At 44.5% G+C, this 16,400-nt stretch overlaps 2 protein-coding genes across 2 annotated transcripts; one reads left to right on the forward strand and one right to left on the reverse strand.

Annotated features, from left to right (window-relative positions):
* Window positions 1-3,215: 3,215 nt before the first annotated feature.
* On the reverse strand, window positions 3,216-5,008 carry PtA15_2A504 (uncharacterized protein; the record flags this gene model as incomplete). Its single annotated transcript, XM_053166530.1, has 8 exons — window positions 3,216-3,497; window positions 3,567-3,638; window positions 3,730-3,902; window positions 3,987-4,039; window positions 4,147-4,218; window positions 4,309-4,448; window positions 4,577-4,705; window positions 4,787-5,008. 8 exons carry the CDS (start codon window positions 5,006-5,008, stop codon window positions 3,216-3,218), a joined length of 1,143 nt encoding a protein of 380 aa, XP_053017742.1.
* A 656-nt stretch (window positions 5,009-5,664) lies between these two features.
* Window positions 5,665-7,656, forward strand: PtA15_2A505 (uncharacterized protein; the record flags this gene model as incomplete). The annotated part of the gene is made up of 12 exons (XM_053166531.1): window positions 5,665-5,668; window positions 5,738-5,792; window positions 5,868-5,966; window positions 6,051-6,060; window positions 6,124-6,201; window positions 6,261-6,317; window positions 6,387-6,441; window positions 6,572-6,649; window positions 6,716-6,806; window positions 6,872-6,997; window positions 7,061-7,520; window positions 7,585-7,656. The coding sequence occupies 12 exons, from the start codon at window positions 5,665-5,667 to the stop codon at window positions 7,654-7,656; spliced, it is 1,185 nt and encodes a 394-aa protein (XP_053017743.1).
* Between the last annotated feature and the right edge of the window lie 8,744 nt (window positions 7,657-16,400).

A 16,400-nucleotide genomic window follows, 5' to 3' on the forward strand; every position in this document is an offset into this window, starting at 1 on the left:
ACTCCTCAAGATGACCGGTTCGTTCCGGTCGTCTTGAGGAGTACATCTTTCTCTCGATGACCGGTTCGTTCCGGATCTTGGGGAGCACATACTCCTCTCGATGACCGGAACGAACCGGTCATCTCGAGAAGTACATCTTCTTCTCGATGACCGGAACAAACCGGTCATCGAGAATGTGGCGAGTGACTATTGATGGCCGGTCCAGACCGGGCATCAACGGAGGTGTGGACTCCTATCAATCACCGGTCTCCACCGGCCATTGAGAGTGCAGAACCTACTGACCAGCCATCGGTGGAGGGTGTATGCACTCCGCTCGATGACTGGCTTCGGCCGGCCATCGAGGGTGTAGTGAGCTGCTCTCGATGGCCGGTACTCCATGGGTAGGGGAGGCGATAGAGGCGATACGAAGATGTGCTGTGTATCTGATGGTGCGGGTGGCTGGGGAAGGCGTACATAATCCGAGGTGAAAAAAATAGGTCCGACCTATTTTTCCAAACTGAGGAAAACAGACCATTTTCCTCGGATTATGAGGACGCCAATTAGGCGCTATGGTACTCCGGATTCTGGGCCGCTCGGATTTCACAGAAAGTTGCGAATCCCGGGCAAGATCCTTGGAATCCGCGGGCTATGGTACAGGCCCGGGCCTGTACCATAGTGCCAAGATTACAAACTAGGTAATTTGGCTTAGTTTAATTCTAGGGCTTGGAAAAACGACTCCCAAGCCCTAGGAAAACGACTCCCAAAGTTGGTTGACGCCCGCGCGACTGTTTGCAGGACGGCCGCAAATGGTCGCGCAGACCAAATCCTGGGTCGCGGATGTTTTGGGAGTTGATTTCCCAATTGCGGATGCGCAATTGGGAGTTGTTGAGATACACTCCCCAGCGATGACCTGGAGGGATCCCTCCCGGTCAATCGAGGCTGTCTGACCTCAAAGACCGGGACGGAAGGAATTCCTTCTGGTCAATCGAGGCTGCTTGCCTCAATGACTGGGAGGAATTCTGCATATACTTTGTAATTGGTTCTGCTCTTTCCTCACTGAGAGTCAGGTGAGTGATTAATACCAAGAATTGGACCCAATACTTTTGAAGCCGCTAATCAGCAACATCTCTCCTGTTGTCAGATCCACACTCCTTTGAGTTTCATGTCATCCATCCCGTGGGTTGGTCCACGAAAAATTGCTACAGGGTTTTTGAAACAGTCTTGGGTAAAGTTGGTGATCTTTTGTACCCCACAAGACTTGAGAAATCCAGGCTGGATTTCATCTAGCTTAACCAAATCCCTCTATTGGAGGGGGGATACTGTCCTGCAGAGACTCTCCAAAGGAGGGACTCTTGTGGGGTGGACCCCACAGGGTAGAGAATTAGAAAATTGGCATTTTCCAATTGTTTCTGGAGGCACCATTTCTCACTGGGCAATAACAATTTCTGGGGAACAAAAGATGCACAAGATCATGAGGAATATTTGTACATACTACAGCTATTTTTCAGGGGGCTGTTGAATTCCTTTTTTGTGACTGAAATGTGTTCTGCTTCATCATGCACTGCACATAATGCACTGTAACAACAATGGGAGGCTACACTACCAGTAACAGTAGTGTAACAAAAACATAATGGAATCTGTGCCATTATTGTTACAGTGACGGTGGCAAAGCTTCTGTTACGTTTTCTTATCCCTCTCTTTTGAGCCTTGTTACATTATCCCTTGCAGTTGTAGGAGGATAACCTGTGCAAAAAAGGGGAGTTTTCCCCCTTTTATGGCATTTTTACCTCTGATAACGCGTTTAACACATTATCTCCATTATTTTTCCCGGTATTCAGGGTGAAAACACCCTCTCTTACGTTGTCCACTGGCCCAAAGAGCAATGTTGCCAGATAACGGCAACATGTTATCTGGTAACGGTGGGAAGTTACATTACAAAAGTCCCTCTGGATATTGTAATGTATGTAACTTCCCATTGTTGACTGTAAAGAATCCAAAACCAGCAATTTCACAACTCTGATTCCAGGTCAACAACAGGTATTGAAGATATTAAAAATAGTAAAAACATGAGGACAGCTTGGGCGATCCCAGAAATATAAAATAGATCAAAAATGGTCCACACACTTGAGTGTGAGGTTGATTTTCAAAAAGTCCGCACAAAAACAGCTAATCTCCTGTGAGTTGAAATAGCACCAAGTCCCTCATTTGGAGGTTGCTTTGCTCCCCTGAGGAGGGACTTAGCTAGGTTAGGGACACAATGGATGTGTATATAAATGGCATTAAAAATTGGGCTTATCCAATTGAAGAGCTAAAATGGGACCACAAAAATATCTTATTTCAAAAGAAGTGCTCATACCAATACTTCAACAGCTAGACTGCGTGCACACGCTTTGCCATGCTCTCAGAAGCAGGTGGCCCACTGCACTTGTTGCTGATTGTTCTGCAAGAAAAAATGTGTACATTTTTGGAAGCATTTTCCAGCAGCCTGCTGTGGCATCTTGCTATGAAATAGCCAAGAACCACCCACCATTTGGATGCTTAGTTGGATGGTCTTGTGTCCATCCAACTGAGACTTACTTTGGACAGTTTGGGCACACCATCAAAAACAAGGTTTTCCAAGTGCCATCCATTGGATGGTGCTTTCCCTGCCACTAGAAACCAGCAGGAGGACCATACACATTTCCAACCAAATGTTGTCAGGTTCAACCTGTGGTGTTTCTGAGGTTGCATGTGGACTGTACCTGCCAGGGAGGCCTGGTATGGTCTATGTGAGCAGGTGTACCAGAGACCCATACCCAAGGACTCCCTCAAATGTATACATCCAGAGAGCCTGTGAGTGCCATCTGAAATTTTGACAAATTTTCCAATCACCCACCACTCTCTCCACACTGATAGTTTTGTCAATCTCTTGTTGATTATTGAATACCTCCTGCCCAACTTTCTACTCATAGTTACTGTACTACCTTCTTGTACCTGTTTCAGCATTGTGTTGTTCATTCAAATTTTTAACCCACCTAAAAAAATCATAAGCAGGTTGTTGTTCTAATGTGTTCATATTTCTCTTGAAGCTTTTAAGATATGATGTTTTCTTTCATTTACTTTTTGCATTGAAGTATTACATTTCATCAGTATACATACTATCAAGTTGTACAAGTTGCCATCAAATCTTCCTTGATTGTTTTTGTGAAGTTAATGTGACAATCATTCAACTTAAGTGTAATGGAAAATAAAAAATGTTAATCAAAGGGGATCCGTCGGACCGCAGGGTTTTTGTTTTCCGAATGAGCAGCAGCAAAGCTACTAGGGATAGGGATTCCGCAACATTCCCCCCAACCTTGCTGACCTTTTACATGTAAGTGCCCAGCATGGTCTACAACCAAAGAATCTTCAGTCTTACTGTCCACCCCCTGCAGATCAGTATCCGGGAATGGAAGCAAAGTGCCGAATAGAAAGTGCTGAGCTACTGGCAGTTTGGCAAGGACCTCCGCCTTGTACATCTTAATCATTCCCGAGTTGACCTAGTTTGTTTTGATTGACGTCAGTTAGAACTGCTGCTTGCGATTCTATCGATGATCAGAGGGACTCACTTTGTCCCAAGTTTTAACTCCCGAGATGTCGTCTAACATCGGAGAATGCCATCGTAAACTTGCGGTTTTGATCTGAAGTCGCGAGCAACCATCGAACATTGTGTAACACGACTTCAAATCAGCTAAGAGCATCCAAAAACGAGGAGAAATATATCTAACTTACAGAGTTGATGAATTGGATGCAGGCTAGATACATGTATTGCTGACTGAACCCTTCCAATACATCAGGGTCATGGATCGATTTCGGCTTGAGATACTTGTGGTTCCTCAACTGGCCAGCACCAAATAGGAACGGTAAAAAGTGATAATCATCCAGACCCCAGACTCCATGCGAACCTTAAAAATGTAATGAGAAGGAAAATACATGTCTGAGCAAATCACGCCTGCAATCTGAGTAAAAACGAGATCGGAAATTCGTACCTGCTGGCTCCAGCCAATATGTAGACTGCAAGTAGCGCATCACCTCAATATATCTGAATAGTTGGTCGGTCATAAAGAAACAAGTCAGCTTAGTTGAGTCAGGCACATAATGATTTAGTTCAACTATAATAAGAAATGAAATCCGAATGCGCAACTCAACTTCCAGAACACTTTCAAGACCACAGCCGGATAATTTTCAGTGCCCAAGACCTTCAGTTTATTCAAACAAAGTCTACGCGACAAAAAGGAATCCAGGTTGATCAGTTTCAGAGCAAATAGAGGTGGCGATTTTTGAAGAGATACAAAAAAAAACGGAACGAACAGCCAACAAAGAAAGTTCAGTTCCATTCCACTTCCATAATCGATTCGCGTTCGATTGCCCCAAGACTCGGTCAGATAAGTCGATACTTCGGTCAGTTTGTCTTCCGGTATATCAAGCGAGCCATGTAGAACTTCCGATTCCTTGACCAAAAAAGGAAAAGCCAATACAGTCCAAGTTAGAATCAAATTTCAGCAAGGGTGATAGAAGCTTTTGATTGTCTTCAGAATAAAAAAAAAAGCTGAGACGATACAAGGAATTCAAGAGTCACCTGATCGAGTTGGTCATAAAATTCCCGAAATGTAGGATTGCCAAATCGCGATGCTTTGTTATCGACCGGCGGATGAGACAATGCGATACTCTTAATCTTTTCCAGAATCTCGAGTAAATTTTGAATATTCTAGCGAGGAATTTTCGAGAACAAATCATATGAATTAGCTCTTCAAGAAGACAGAATAAGTATGATTGTATTTTGTCTTACATCTGATAATGGGACGGGATGATCGAGAGGGAGACCGATGATAGACTGGTTCAAGTCCTCGATGAATTCGACTACCTCGGCATGGGTCGTCGATTCGATAAATGCCTGGAGATGGGCATTCGAGATAATCAGCTTCTTCGGTTTCGAGCTCGGTTGGAGGCTGCTTGGCGTCGCGGGATCGGCAGTGTGGGGGTTGTTGGCTGGTTGAGTGGTTTGGGTCATCTTGGGTTTGGTGGTTCCTCTCGAGTTTCCGTCAAACCCACTCTGGCTTGATGTGTGGAAATATACTCAGCATTTCAACTCATCACAATCTTCATTCCAGAAGATAGAAATGCTCCCATCCAAGGTTCAACATGCTAAAGCACCTGAACATTCACTGAATGAGACAACCCTTCAAATACTTTACAGCTAGACCCAGGAAGGTTGTTTTTTGTGACTGTCCTATTTTCTCTCTGCCAACATCAGCCTACTGACAACAGAGCACCCATTAACTTTTATTTCCAAACATTTACAAGGCAATACCCAAAGGCTTTGACATTGGAACCATTCTTAGACATCATCATTAGCAAGCAGAGGGGACAAAGGTGTGGTGTATCCAAGGTGACTAAGCACGACAAACTGACAGGGTGAGCTTTTGCCATTTGTAATTGGGTGGGGTGGATCACACAAGAGCTGGGACAGTCATAATTTTCACTCTTGTATTAATGTAGGAACAGCAACTGCTAGATTCAAGCTCATACAGCTGGTAACCTAACTTTGCTTATTCAAAGACACTTGAAAAGGAACTATACTGAGGTAACAAAAAGCACACCACTTTTTGAGGGCCACTATAGAAGCTGTTCAAGCTGTGCTTTGGATTATAACAGTCTTTACATACAATGAGTGAGTACATTGTGAAGATGGGAATGCTAAACAAGGCTAATTTTGACCATTTTTACCTGAATATTTTAGGAATGCAGAGGATCAATGCAAGTCAGCATGAACACCCCAATCCATATATTAATTTGTAAGCCTTAATATGTTTTATTATTCTCAAAGTTTCACTTTTAAACTGATTCCACTACTTGTCAATTTTGATTAGCATACATGTTTTGGGTGATCAACCTGCTGATAAGCTGTCTAGAAACAAGACTTTCAACAATCCAGAATCTGCTAGATTGATCATGAGGGCTATTGCTGCGTAAGTTTTGAAATTTACTGTCAATTTGTAACAAGTTCTTAATTTATTGACCATCTTCATGTTGATATTGTTTTATTTTTGTAGGCAAGTAGTGGTGAGTGTCCAACATGCCACTTCTACTATGTTGCCTTGGAATCACTAACCACTTCTTTTCCAGCCTCTTATGAAAGCTCATGGGATGGGCTTGAACAGTTTTAATGAGTATGAATGGAATTCAGAATTTGCTGGCCGCAATGTAAGTCAATTTTGGACCAGGCTCTAATCCACTGTGTCTGACTTTGTGTTAATCAATAGTGGAATGGTGGTGAAATAATTGAGCTTGTTTTGAGAAGAAAGGATGGTAGCTTCTTGGTGAGTGATTTGACTTATTTGAACACTTGTTTTGGGGGATTTCCATTGATAAACTTCTTGCTGCTTTAGCCCATGGGCTATTTGTTAACAGTGATGGCTCATGAATTGGCCCATATACATCACAGTAAGTTTGAAACAGCTTGATCACAATCAGATTTTCAGATGATGAATTGACATTTTTTCCCAGTGAATCATGGTTAGCATTTAATAATTGAAAATGATTTCATAGGTACTTACAGTGACTTCTTCATAAGGTGCACAATTTCAGAAGTTAAACCTTCAGCTTCGTAAGGAGATACAACAGCTGCAGCAGAAAGGATACTATGGTCCAGGTTTGTCACACATTTCTTTGAATGTTGCTCAATACTGAATACAAAAAATTGTTTTGTTTGCTTTAGGATTTTGGTCCTCTGGTAAACAATTAAGAGACTCTGCTGTAATTCATGGTGATGCAGGACTAACAGCTTCAGATTTACCTGAATATACTTGGTTAGTACCATCTTTTGAATCAACAGCCTTTATTTACATCCCCTGATAAAACTTTTCTCTTTCAGTGGAGGTTCTCAAAGACAAGGTACTAGAAGAAAGGTTTATCATCCAAGAACTGTTACCAAAAGGAAGGCAGACCGTTTTGTAGGAGAAGGACAGAAGCTTGAAGCGGATGGACCATCATCTTTCAGGCAAGTTCTCTACTATCTATAGGTTCCATTCAGAGCTTGGCTAATATTTGATATTGTATTTAGGAAGAGAGCCAATGCAGCAGCAGCAAAGAATGCCAGGGCTCTTGCAGCTGAAAAGCGCATTCTAGAGGCTCAGAAGAGAGGATCTGATTCCAGTGCTGTTCTGGAGGAGGATGAAGAGGTTGAAGTGATCAGCTTGGAGAATGAATGGGAAGATTTTGAACCTCAAGTTTCAAAATCAGAAGCAGAGTGTGAAAATGAAAGAGGCACTTTGAGGAATGAAATGAAGGGTATATTAGCTGATTTTAGAGACTTTCAACCAACCAACCCCTCAAGCTCCAGTAAATCAACTTCTGTCAAGCCTATTAACCAAGATGACGAGATTGAAGTTCTTCAATCCAAAAAACCTGTTAGTGATGATGAAGAGATTCAGATCATTCAAAAACCTAGCTCTTCTAAATCAGAAGGCAAGAAAAGAGCTTCTTCTCAAATTTATTGGAAATGCTTGATTTGCTATGAACAGGTGAGCCATATTTACTACACCAAACTTGTGTTGAAAACTTTACTGATGTGTTTTGTGAAAACAGAACCATGTAGACTTATCTTGTTGTAACTCCTGTTTGAGACCTAAGGGTACACCAGCTCCAAAATGGAATTAGCTTTTTCTCCTTTTTGTTCCCCTGTTTCTAACTTTTAAACCCAGATTCATTTTTTTATTGTAAACAACACCTCAACAGCTAAACTTTTGGTGTAGCAAAAGCACAGTAGGTCTAGGAAAGCTTTGATATTGCTATCAGCAGGGGGCTAACCGCTTTGCTGATTGTTCTACAAGAAAACAACTGTACCTCTCATCTCCAGTTGTTATTTCTTCATAATCAAATAAGTGATCAAAAGACAATGCAGATGATATAATCAATAGTTGCAACAGTTTTGATTCAGTTTTTTGAGAAAATTGGAGCAACTACTCTGACCGGAGGAATAAATCCGTCCGATTGGAGGCATGTACACCTCTTTGACCGGAAGCATTTCTTTGACTGGAGCAATGCTTCCGGTCAAAGAGGTGAGTCCACCCAGCAAGCTGGATATGCTTCCAGCTTGCCAGGCAGACCTCCCTCACCAAATATGTATCCAGTTCAACAAGATGACTCAATCCTGGCCAAGATGGGATATACACCACGGCACTACTTGTAAAGTGAGTCACGCGGCGGGCGGACCCATCTGTTAGATTTGGGCTGGGCCATCCTTGCATGATGTCAAGCTGCGAAAGATGGCACATGGGTATCCAGTACCTGCCAAAAGGTACTCATTGCTCTGGCGGGTACCCGCTCCACGTGCAACGGTGTATCCGCTGCGCTGCATGTAGCACAGCGAAGCGGTTAGCGCAGCAATTTTTTGGGTTGCTGCGCTGCGCGCTACGCGCAGCGGGCAGCGGGCAGATTGCTGCGCTATGCGCTTTTTAATTTTCCCGGGAAAAAAATCAAAAAATAGCGCGCTAAAGAAGCGATCACGTAGCGGTCAGCACTGCTTTTCTCTATGCCATGTGGGATCCAAAAAAAAAAAAAAGGAAAAAGGGTTTAACATACATAAAACATGTTTACAACATAAAACTGTTCCGCTATCCGCTAATTTAGCGGGTAGCGTAGCAAATTTTTGCTTTTTGCTAATGGCCCTGGGAGGGTAGTGGACAATCGCTGCGCGTAGCAAGTAGCACAGCGGTGTTCTTGCTGCGCTATCGCTTTTTGGTCTGGTCATGTAGCGGTCAACCGCTGCGCTACGCTAAAAGGCCGCTTTTTTTAGCGTAGCGCAGCGGATACACCGTTGCCACGTGTACCAAGTACGGGTATGGGTATCTGGATTTCATGGTTTTTTGTCAGGGTATCCAGCCAGTCAACACATGCAATGGAGTGGGTAAGCCTCAGTCCCTCATTAAGAGTATTGCTTTGCAACAGCGTCCGCGCGCCTGCAAATCAATTGAGGGACTTTGCTAGCTAAATTTGCAATGAGCAACTGTTCCCAGCTGGTCAGTAATCACCCCCAGCAAGCAGGATCTCTATTGGCCTGTAGGTTAGTACCATTGTGTATACCAGTGCTTGCTGGGAGGAATCCCTCTTGGCGAGCTGGTGTGTGTATACCAGTTCTCACTGAGAAGAATCCATCTCAATGAGCTGGTATATGTATACCTGCTCACCAAGAGAAATCCTCTCTTGGTGACAAGTATACTGATACCAGCTTGCCAAGGGCAGAGAGGGATCCCTCTTGGCGAGGAGGTACATAGTACCTACAAAAAACACAGCGGCAGGTATACTGATACCAGCTTGCCAAGGGCAGAGAGGGATTGAGTGATCCCTCTTGGCAAGCAGGTACCTTGGCACCCCCGATACCTGCCAAAAAAACCTGGGTACCCACCGCCGCATGTCCGTGTCAGGGTACGGGTATCAAGAAATTGCTGAAAAAAAGGGGGTACCCGTACCCGGGTCCACATTGCCATCTTTACAAGCCGCCCTTCAGGTTGGCCTGAAACTACCTGACCTCCCGTCTGCTGTTCCTCCCAATGGGAAGGGCAGGCGTGTTGAGTTGTCTGTTAGTCTGCTACCATGATGTATCACCACAGTATGGAGGGCTGTTGGATTGACCCATGAGCACTACCAACCAACCCAGCTGGCAGCCACAAGCGTCTGTGGCCTAGTTGGTAAAGGCAGAACTCTAGTACGTGTCTCAGCATAGCTGAGGTTGTGAGTTTGACTCTCACCATACACATCTTCATTTTACAGTCTCTACAAGGCGGACCTAGTCCAACCATGCCAACCTGTGAGGCAGCATGGTTGGTTTGTCTGATGCGTCTGGCCAACCCATCTGCCCGGTGGGTCAGCATGGTTGGCTTGCCCTTGAGGTTGTAAACAGGTTGGCTGCCCCCAGAAATGAGCCAACCTTCCCAACAAGTCACCAGACTAGTCAACCTGTCCATTGGCCCAAGGTCACTGAGACCACCAGTATGATCTGCCAAGCGTGCTTGCGGATTGTACATAGAAGAGAAAAAAAAATGTTAGACTTCACACTGTTTGCTCTTCATGATAAGTAGGGAGTGGGGTATATCATGTTGACTGTGGTGGTGAATAATATCAGGATTGTTGTTCCACTGCCAGAATATTTGGCTGGGATGATGTCATCCCAGTTTATCTGGGATGCACTCAACCAATTTAAAATGGGTTGATCTCATCCAATGAAATATAAACCCAAGGGGGGTAACTTGGATTTATATTTCATCAGTTGAGATCAACCAAGTTTAAATTGGTTGAGTTCATCCCAGTTTAAGTGGGATAACCTCAACCCAGCCAGTTATGCTGGCAGTGTTCCTGTAGTGGATGTGAGCAATTGCACTGGTAAGTGAACAGCATCTGAATGCATGGCTTGGTCGCCGGATTGACTCCTCCCTGCGACTCTTTTTTGCTTCTCAGATGTCATCATCACCCTGGGCCCCGTGGCGGACGTCTGGGTAATTCCAGCTTGAAGCCCAACATCCAGGTAGAATTTGTGGCCTAGCCGCCGTTGGGGTCAGCCCAACCTTTCCAACTTTTTCTCCTCCCAATGTCCGCTCTGCAAACCTTTCCTGCAGGGGCAGATGGGGGGTGGCCAACGTTGGCGCAGACATCTGCCCGCCGTCCAACTGCACCTGTAGTGTTCACAATATTCAGCTTGCTGGGAGGAGTCTTCTCAGCAAGCTGGATATGTGTATATCCAGCTCAGCTTGCGCCTAGGGAGGTTTCACGGCGAGCTGGATACATACATATATTGTATTCAGCTTGGCAAGGGGACTCCTCTCCAGCTCATTGGGAGGTCCCTTGTTGGCCTCCAACTGGATAGATATGCATCCAGCTCCCAGGAGGAGTCCTCCCAGCAATCTGGATATGCCAAGAGGTATCCTCCCAGCTCTTTCCAGCTTTCTGGGAGGCCTTCACCAAGCTGGATCTACCGGGGAAAGGCCCTGGATCCCCCCGGGGGGTGGGAGGTACTTGTAGGCGGTACCTGGGTACCACACCGCTTTCTGGCCAAAACCACGTACCTAGTGCCACACCCGGCACCGCTGCGCAGGTGCAAGGGGTAACTGCCAAGTGGTACTAGGTACCTGCCGCGGGTACCAAATGACTATCTCTAGAACACTCTATGCCGGCTTTGAGGGTGGTGTAAACTCTTGATGACCTGCACAGACCGGTCATCAAGGGTGTATAGGCCCTCTCAATTTCCCGTGAAAATCAGACATCAAGAGGGTGTATGTATACCCTCTCAATGCCCGGTCTAGGCCGGATATCAAGAGGGTATGCACGTAAACTATTGATTTCCGGTCTGTGCTGGACATGGAGAAGGTGTGTGTATACCCTCCCGGTGTCCGGCACAGACCAGACATGGAGAGGGTGTGTGGATACCCTCCCAATGTCCAGCACAGACCAAACATGGAGAGGGTGTTGTGTATACCCTTGCAATGTCCGGTCTGTGCCAGTCATTGAGAGTGTATGCCCTCTTGGTGTCCAGAACATACTGGACTTTGAGAGGGCATACATACACCCTCTTGATGTTGCACAGACCAGACCCTAGATGGTTACCTGCCTGCGGTTGGTGGGTACCAAACAGGTACCCATGGGCAATCTCTATACCAGCCAAATGGCTTGAAGCAACAATGGGCCTTTACTATACAGATATTGGTATAGTTTTGTTATCATATTTTTTTAGGTCCAATAACAGTACTGTTGTTTCCATTTTCAGTAATGGATTTTTAATACTATATCCAATTACATGTGGTTTTGTTCTTTTTGGAGAATACTATATCCAAATGAAGAAAGAAAAAAAAATTCTCAATACTATACTGGCCAGATGTGGCCAGTACCACTACTTTGTAGGGATGAAAATCTATATATTTCTTGGGCTTGGGGATCAGAGCACCCAAAGCCTTTCCTGCCTCAGAAAAGCCCCCTGAGAGGGGAAAATCCTCACAAATTAGCCACATAAGGCTGCTGACCAATTGTGAAATAGTTGAAGGGAACAAACCACCACATCTGGAGCCACACTTATCTGCAGCCGCAGAGAACAAGAGCTACCCAGTGTTCCTAAATAAGCCCATGTTATTACCGCAAGGACCAGGTAAGTGGAATTTTTTGCCTGTACAATCATCAGGAGCCCACATTTCATTGCCTTATGTTTACACCTGGTTAAGTGGGTTATCCCGGTACCCAGGGGCAAAAAAAGTTACTATACCTGTATTTTTTGTTTCAGAAAAAAACAAAGAATACTATGCGCACTTGGAACAAGGGAAAATAATGGTACAATTGTTAGTATAGGGTGGTACAACCAGACCTATACTATAACAGAAAGGCCCGGTGTGGTGTGCCAAATCTGTTTCAAGTATCAAATTACATAAAGTGATGGTTGAATAAATGAGAAGGAGATATATTCTTAGATTTATTATTGCATAATTAGATTCTGAAGGTCATTTAACCCCTAGTCACTCACTTGAACCACTAGGATAGCTCCACTCAGTCAAAAGTTATTTTGGTTAAATGGTTTGTGACAGAACATAATCAAATACTATAGAATTATATTTGGTAGTACATAGTATAGAATCAAGTACAAGTACATAGTTAGGGTGTAGTTTCTACAGGTGCACACACGTCCCCCTGTATGGTCGCATGACATCATCAGTCACATGTTGGATCACACTTTTATCAGAAGGCTCACTAGCTAAAATCCCTCAACGGAAGCTTCCATGCAGCAAAAATCCCTCACAGGAGAAGTCACACCAGCATAAATCCCTCAACTGACTTCCCCACCAGCAAAAATCCCTCACATTTTACTATATAAGGAGCCCTTCCTCCCCCCTCATTTGAATTCAGCATGTGAATAGCAGCCACCAACCAACCAGTCACTCATTCATTTAACAGTGTGATCTCAAACATCCACTCACCCAACACCTGTGATCATAATCAGGTTCTTAAATAGCTTGTGTCATTGCACATCATCTACATTGTTTGATCTAAGTCTGATAGAGACTACTACACATAGTGATCTCTATCAAGGTTTTGCCACAACAATAAATAAATTTTGTTGTCAGAATCCTTGTGTAGTACAATAGAGGGGCAGGTCCTTCAAACCACCTGTAACATAAATATTGCTTAACTGCAAATATCATATTTGTTATCTCCCCCTCACAGAACTGCCACCCGTCCCAAAGGAGTTCTCACACCGGTTATCCTAGAGTATAGTGTAGGCCCATTGTTGCTTGAAGGTGATCTCACTCCCCCATATTCTCTAGTAGCTCTTGGATAAACCTCAGGGCCTTGGCACCATCAGATGCACAAGACTTCAAGCATACCTATTCTAGCTTGAGAATCTCACACTGTGATAGAGCTGGCACTTTTGCACCCGCCCCCCTTCAGCCGGTAACTGTGTGTCCTTGAAGATACCCAGGGATGCTGGGGAGCTACTTCCTTTAATTTTTGATAAAATGCAACACCCTGAACCTACCTTGGTTACCTGCAAGGGACACAGTCACCTGCTGAAGGGGGGCGGGTACCCGCCAGCGGGTGCAAGAGTGCCAGCTCTACACTGTGAAACAAAACTCAAGAAACTGCTGCCAGTTGACATGCAATATTACAAAGGTGCTTGAGTTTTTTTCACAGTGTCAAATCCCTCTATCCCCTCCCAAGAAGGGTCAGGCTTTAGGCATGCCAAAAAAATGCCAGATGCACACCAAAATTGGAGTGAACACTAGTTCACTCCAAAACCTAGCCTTTTTTGGAGCACACAGGCCTGCACTCCAGATTGGTTTGGAGTGAACAGCCCATCACTCCAATCACTCCCCTTGGGTCTGCACCGGCCATCAAGAGAGAGTACATACATAAATACAGGACCCTCCCAATGGCCAATATAGACTGGACATTGAGGGGACTCACCACTCTTGGTGATTGGTATAGACCAGTCCCCAAGATGATTAAACCCTCTTGATGACAGGTCTACATAGTTGAGAGGACTCAGCACCCTTGATGACCGGGATTAACTGGTCATGGAAAGGGCTCAACCCTCTCAATGACCGGCACTGTACTGGTCATTGAGAGGAATAAAACCTCTTGATGGCCGGGTCATCAAGAGGATACAACCTTCTCAATGACTGGTACAGGACTGGTCTGTACCAGCTTTGCGCCTCTCAAGGAGAGGCTTAGGACTAAAGTCTCATTCTTGGCCTGAGGCTGACAGGTTTTTATGCAGAAAATCAAGTTTTTTGTTGTTACATCTGTCTTACTCCTCCCTCTCAGTGTTAACATCAAAGGCTCATGTACCATGTTGTAGCCCACAATCTCCTGCAGCTTTCTTGTGCATATTTTTTTAAATGAATCCCTCAAAAACGGCCGCCCAGCAGCCATTCTTGTGAGGGCTGTTCCTGAGCAATGTGATGGACCCGTAGGGCCAACTGACACCAACTGCAGGTCCAGTTTCTCACAGTTTTGGCCCCACAAGACCTCCCCAGCCAATTTTTGACATCCAAATTACTTACAAGGGATGGGGATGTAAGTTTGATGGAATACATAGTAACAATGGTGGGCCGCTACGCTACGCCAAAAAATGAGCTAACAGCGGATTACGCAGCCCTTTACGCAGCATTGAAGCACTTAAACTGGTGTGAATATTCTAGGAGCCTCCCTGATCAAAATGGTCCAGCAGGACCATTGCATCAGGGAGTCAGGAAATCCTGGTTACCAGATGCAGAGCCAAAATTCCATTTTGAGGACAGTTCAGCTAACATGGTGTGTTTTGCAGCATTCAACTGCTTGCCTTGCGTGGATTGAACTATAAGCCTCCCTGAGGGATCAGTCAAATAGGACTGCACAATTCAAAGAGTTTAGAAAACCTGTTTCCAGCTGCCCCGCTGTAATTGGCAGTTAGCTGGTTTCTAGCGCAGTGTAGTGGCCCACCATTGATAGTGACAACAGTGAAAAAATACAATACATGTATCTGTATCTGCCTGTATTTGTATGCCTGTATTTGTATCTGTTTTGTACCCGATACTATTTATTTGTATTGTATTCAAAGACCAGTACTACACAAATGTATTCAAACTTTGGTATCTTGTTGCAAATACAGCCCAATACAAGATACTGTATTATTATGTTTTTTGATAGTTTTTCTGTATACATTCCACAGTGGCCAAGAACAAGAAAATCAAGTTTCAATACTTTAATGATACAATACTATGGTATTGTATCTTCAGGCAGATACAATACATTTGTATTTACAATTTTGTATTTTTCAACAGATACAATACACAAGTATCTGAAGATACTGTATTGTATAGTATCTGTTTCACCATTGATAGTAACATGTAAAAAGAGAAGCTGATTCTAATGGTACCGGATGCTGTGAGGAAATCAGAGGTGTACCAGGTGATACATGGGTTCAAAGGGAAATTTGGACACTTGGCTGGGCAGCCTCAAGCCAAATATGGGACATTGGGCACAAGTCCCTCCTTCAGAGGTTGCTGCGCTCCCCCAAGGAGGGACTTGAGTTAATTTTGCCAGGACCCCGGAGAGCCCCTACCAAGCCGCCTCATGTAACACGTATCCGGGGGACATTTTTTTGCAAAATGCTCCTCATGTAAATCACCGGATAAGTATCTAAATTGGTTGATTTTTCCAAGATGTTCCTAATGTAGTTGGTATATTTTGGGCTTTCCTGCTTGGTCGGGGCTTTCCGGGGTCCTAGTTTGCCCCCCCCCCCGACTTATCACAAGTCCCTCGCTTCAGAGGGTCCTGGTACAGCCTGGGCTGGCGCAAAGCGCCCTCGCGCAAAGCGCGACCTCCAAAGGAGGGACTTGCAGGTAAAGCCAAGAATTTGGCTTGAGAGCTTTCAGTGTTTTGGTGGGAGTTTTTTCCCGCTCCCCTTTCAGGGGTCTTCTCCTTGTGTATTCCTATTGCCTGTGGTGCCAGATTAAAGGCCTGATTTTTCTCTTTCTTTTGGTGTCAATCACCATTTTTTCCCCCTTCACAAACTCCTTCCATCCCCCTTTGAAGTTTGTGATTTTTTTGTGTTTGGCCAGAAGTGTGTATGCAAATTCCAAGAAGATCCATTTGGACTCAATTTAAATACAGAACTCCATCATCCATCCACCTTGACTGCTGAGCAAGGGCAACCCTCTCCTTCAAGTGTAGATATCACAAAAGTGACACTACATTGAAGCTGAGATGCTCAGCTATCCCATGTACTTCAGCTTGCTGACTCACAATGAGTGCGCGCTGTGTAATGTAAACTAGGGTTTAAGGGCGGCTGCGCCGCCCCACAACCATTATGTGATATTAATTTTAAAAGTTTTTTTTTTCAATACACCTTCCACAGGACACGGTATCAGTTTCCCAGAAATGGC

This window comes from Puccinia triticina, chromosome 2A, assembly GCF_026914185.1.
Source record: "Puccinia triticina chromosome 2A, complete sequence".
In the NCBI taxonomy this organism is placed as follows: domain Eukaryota; kingdom Fungi; phylum Basidiomycota; class Pucciniomycetes; order Pucciniales; family Pucciniaceae; genus Puccinia; species Puccinia triticina.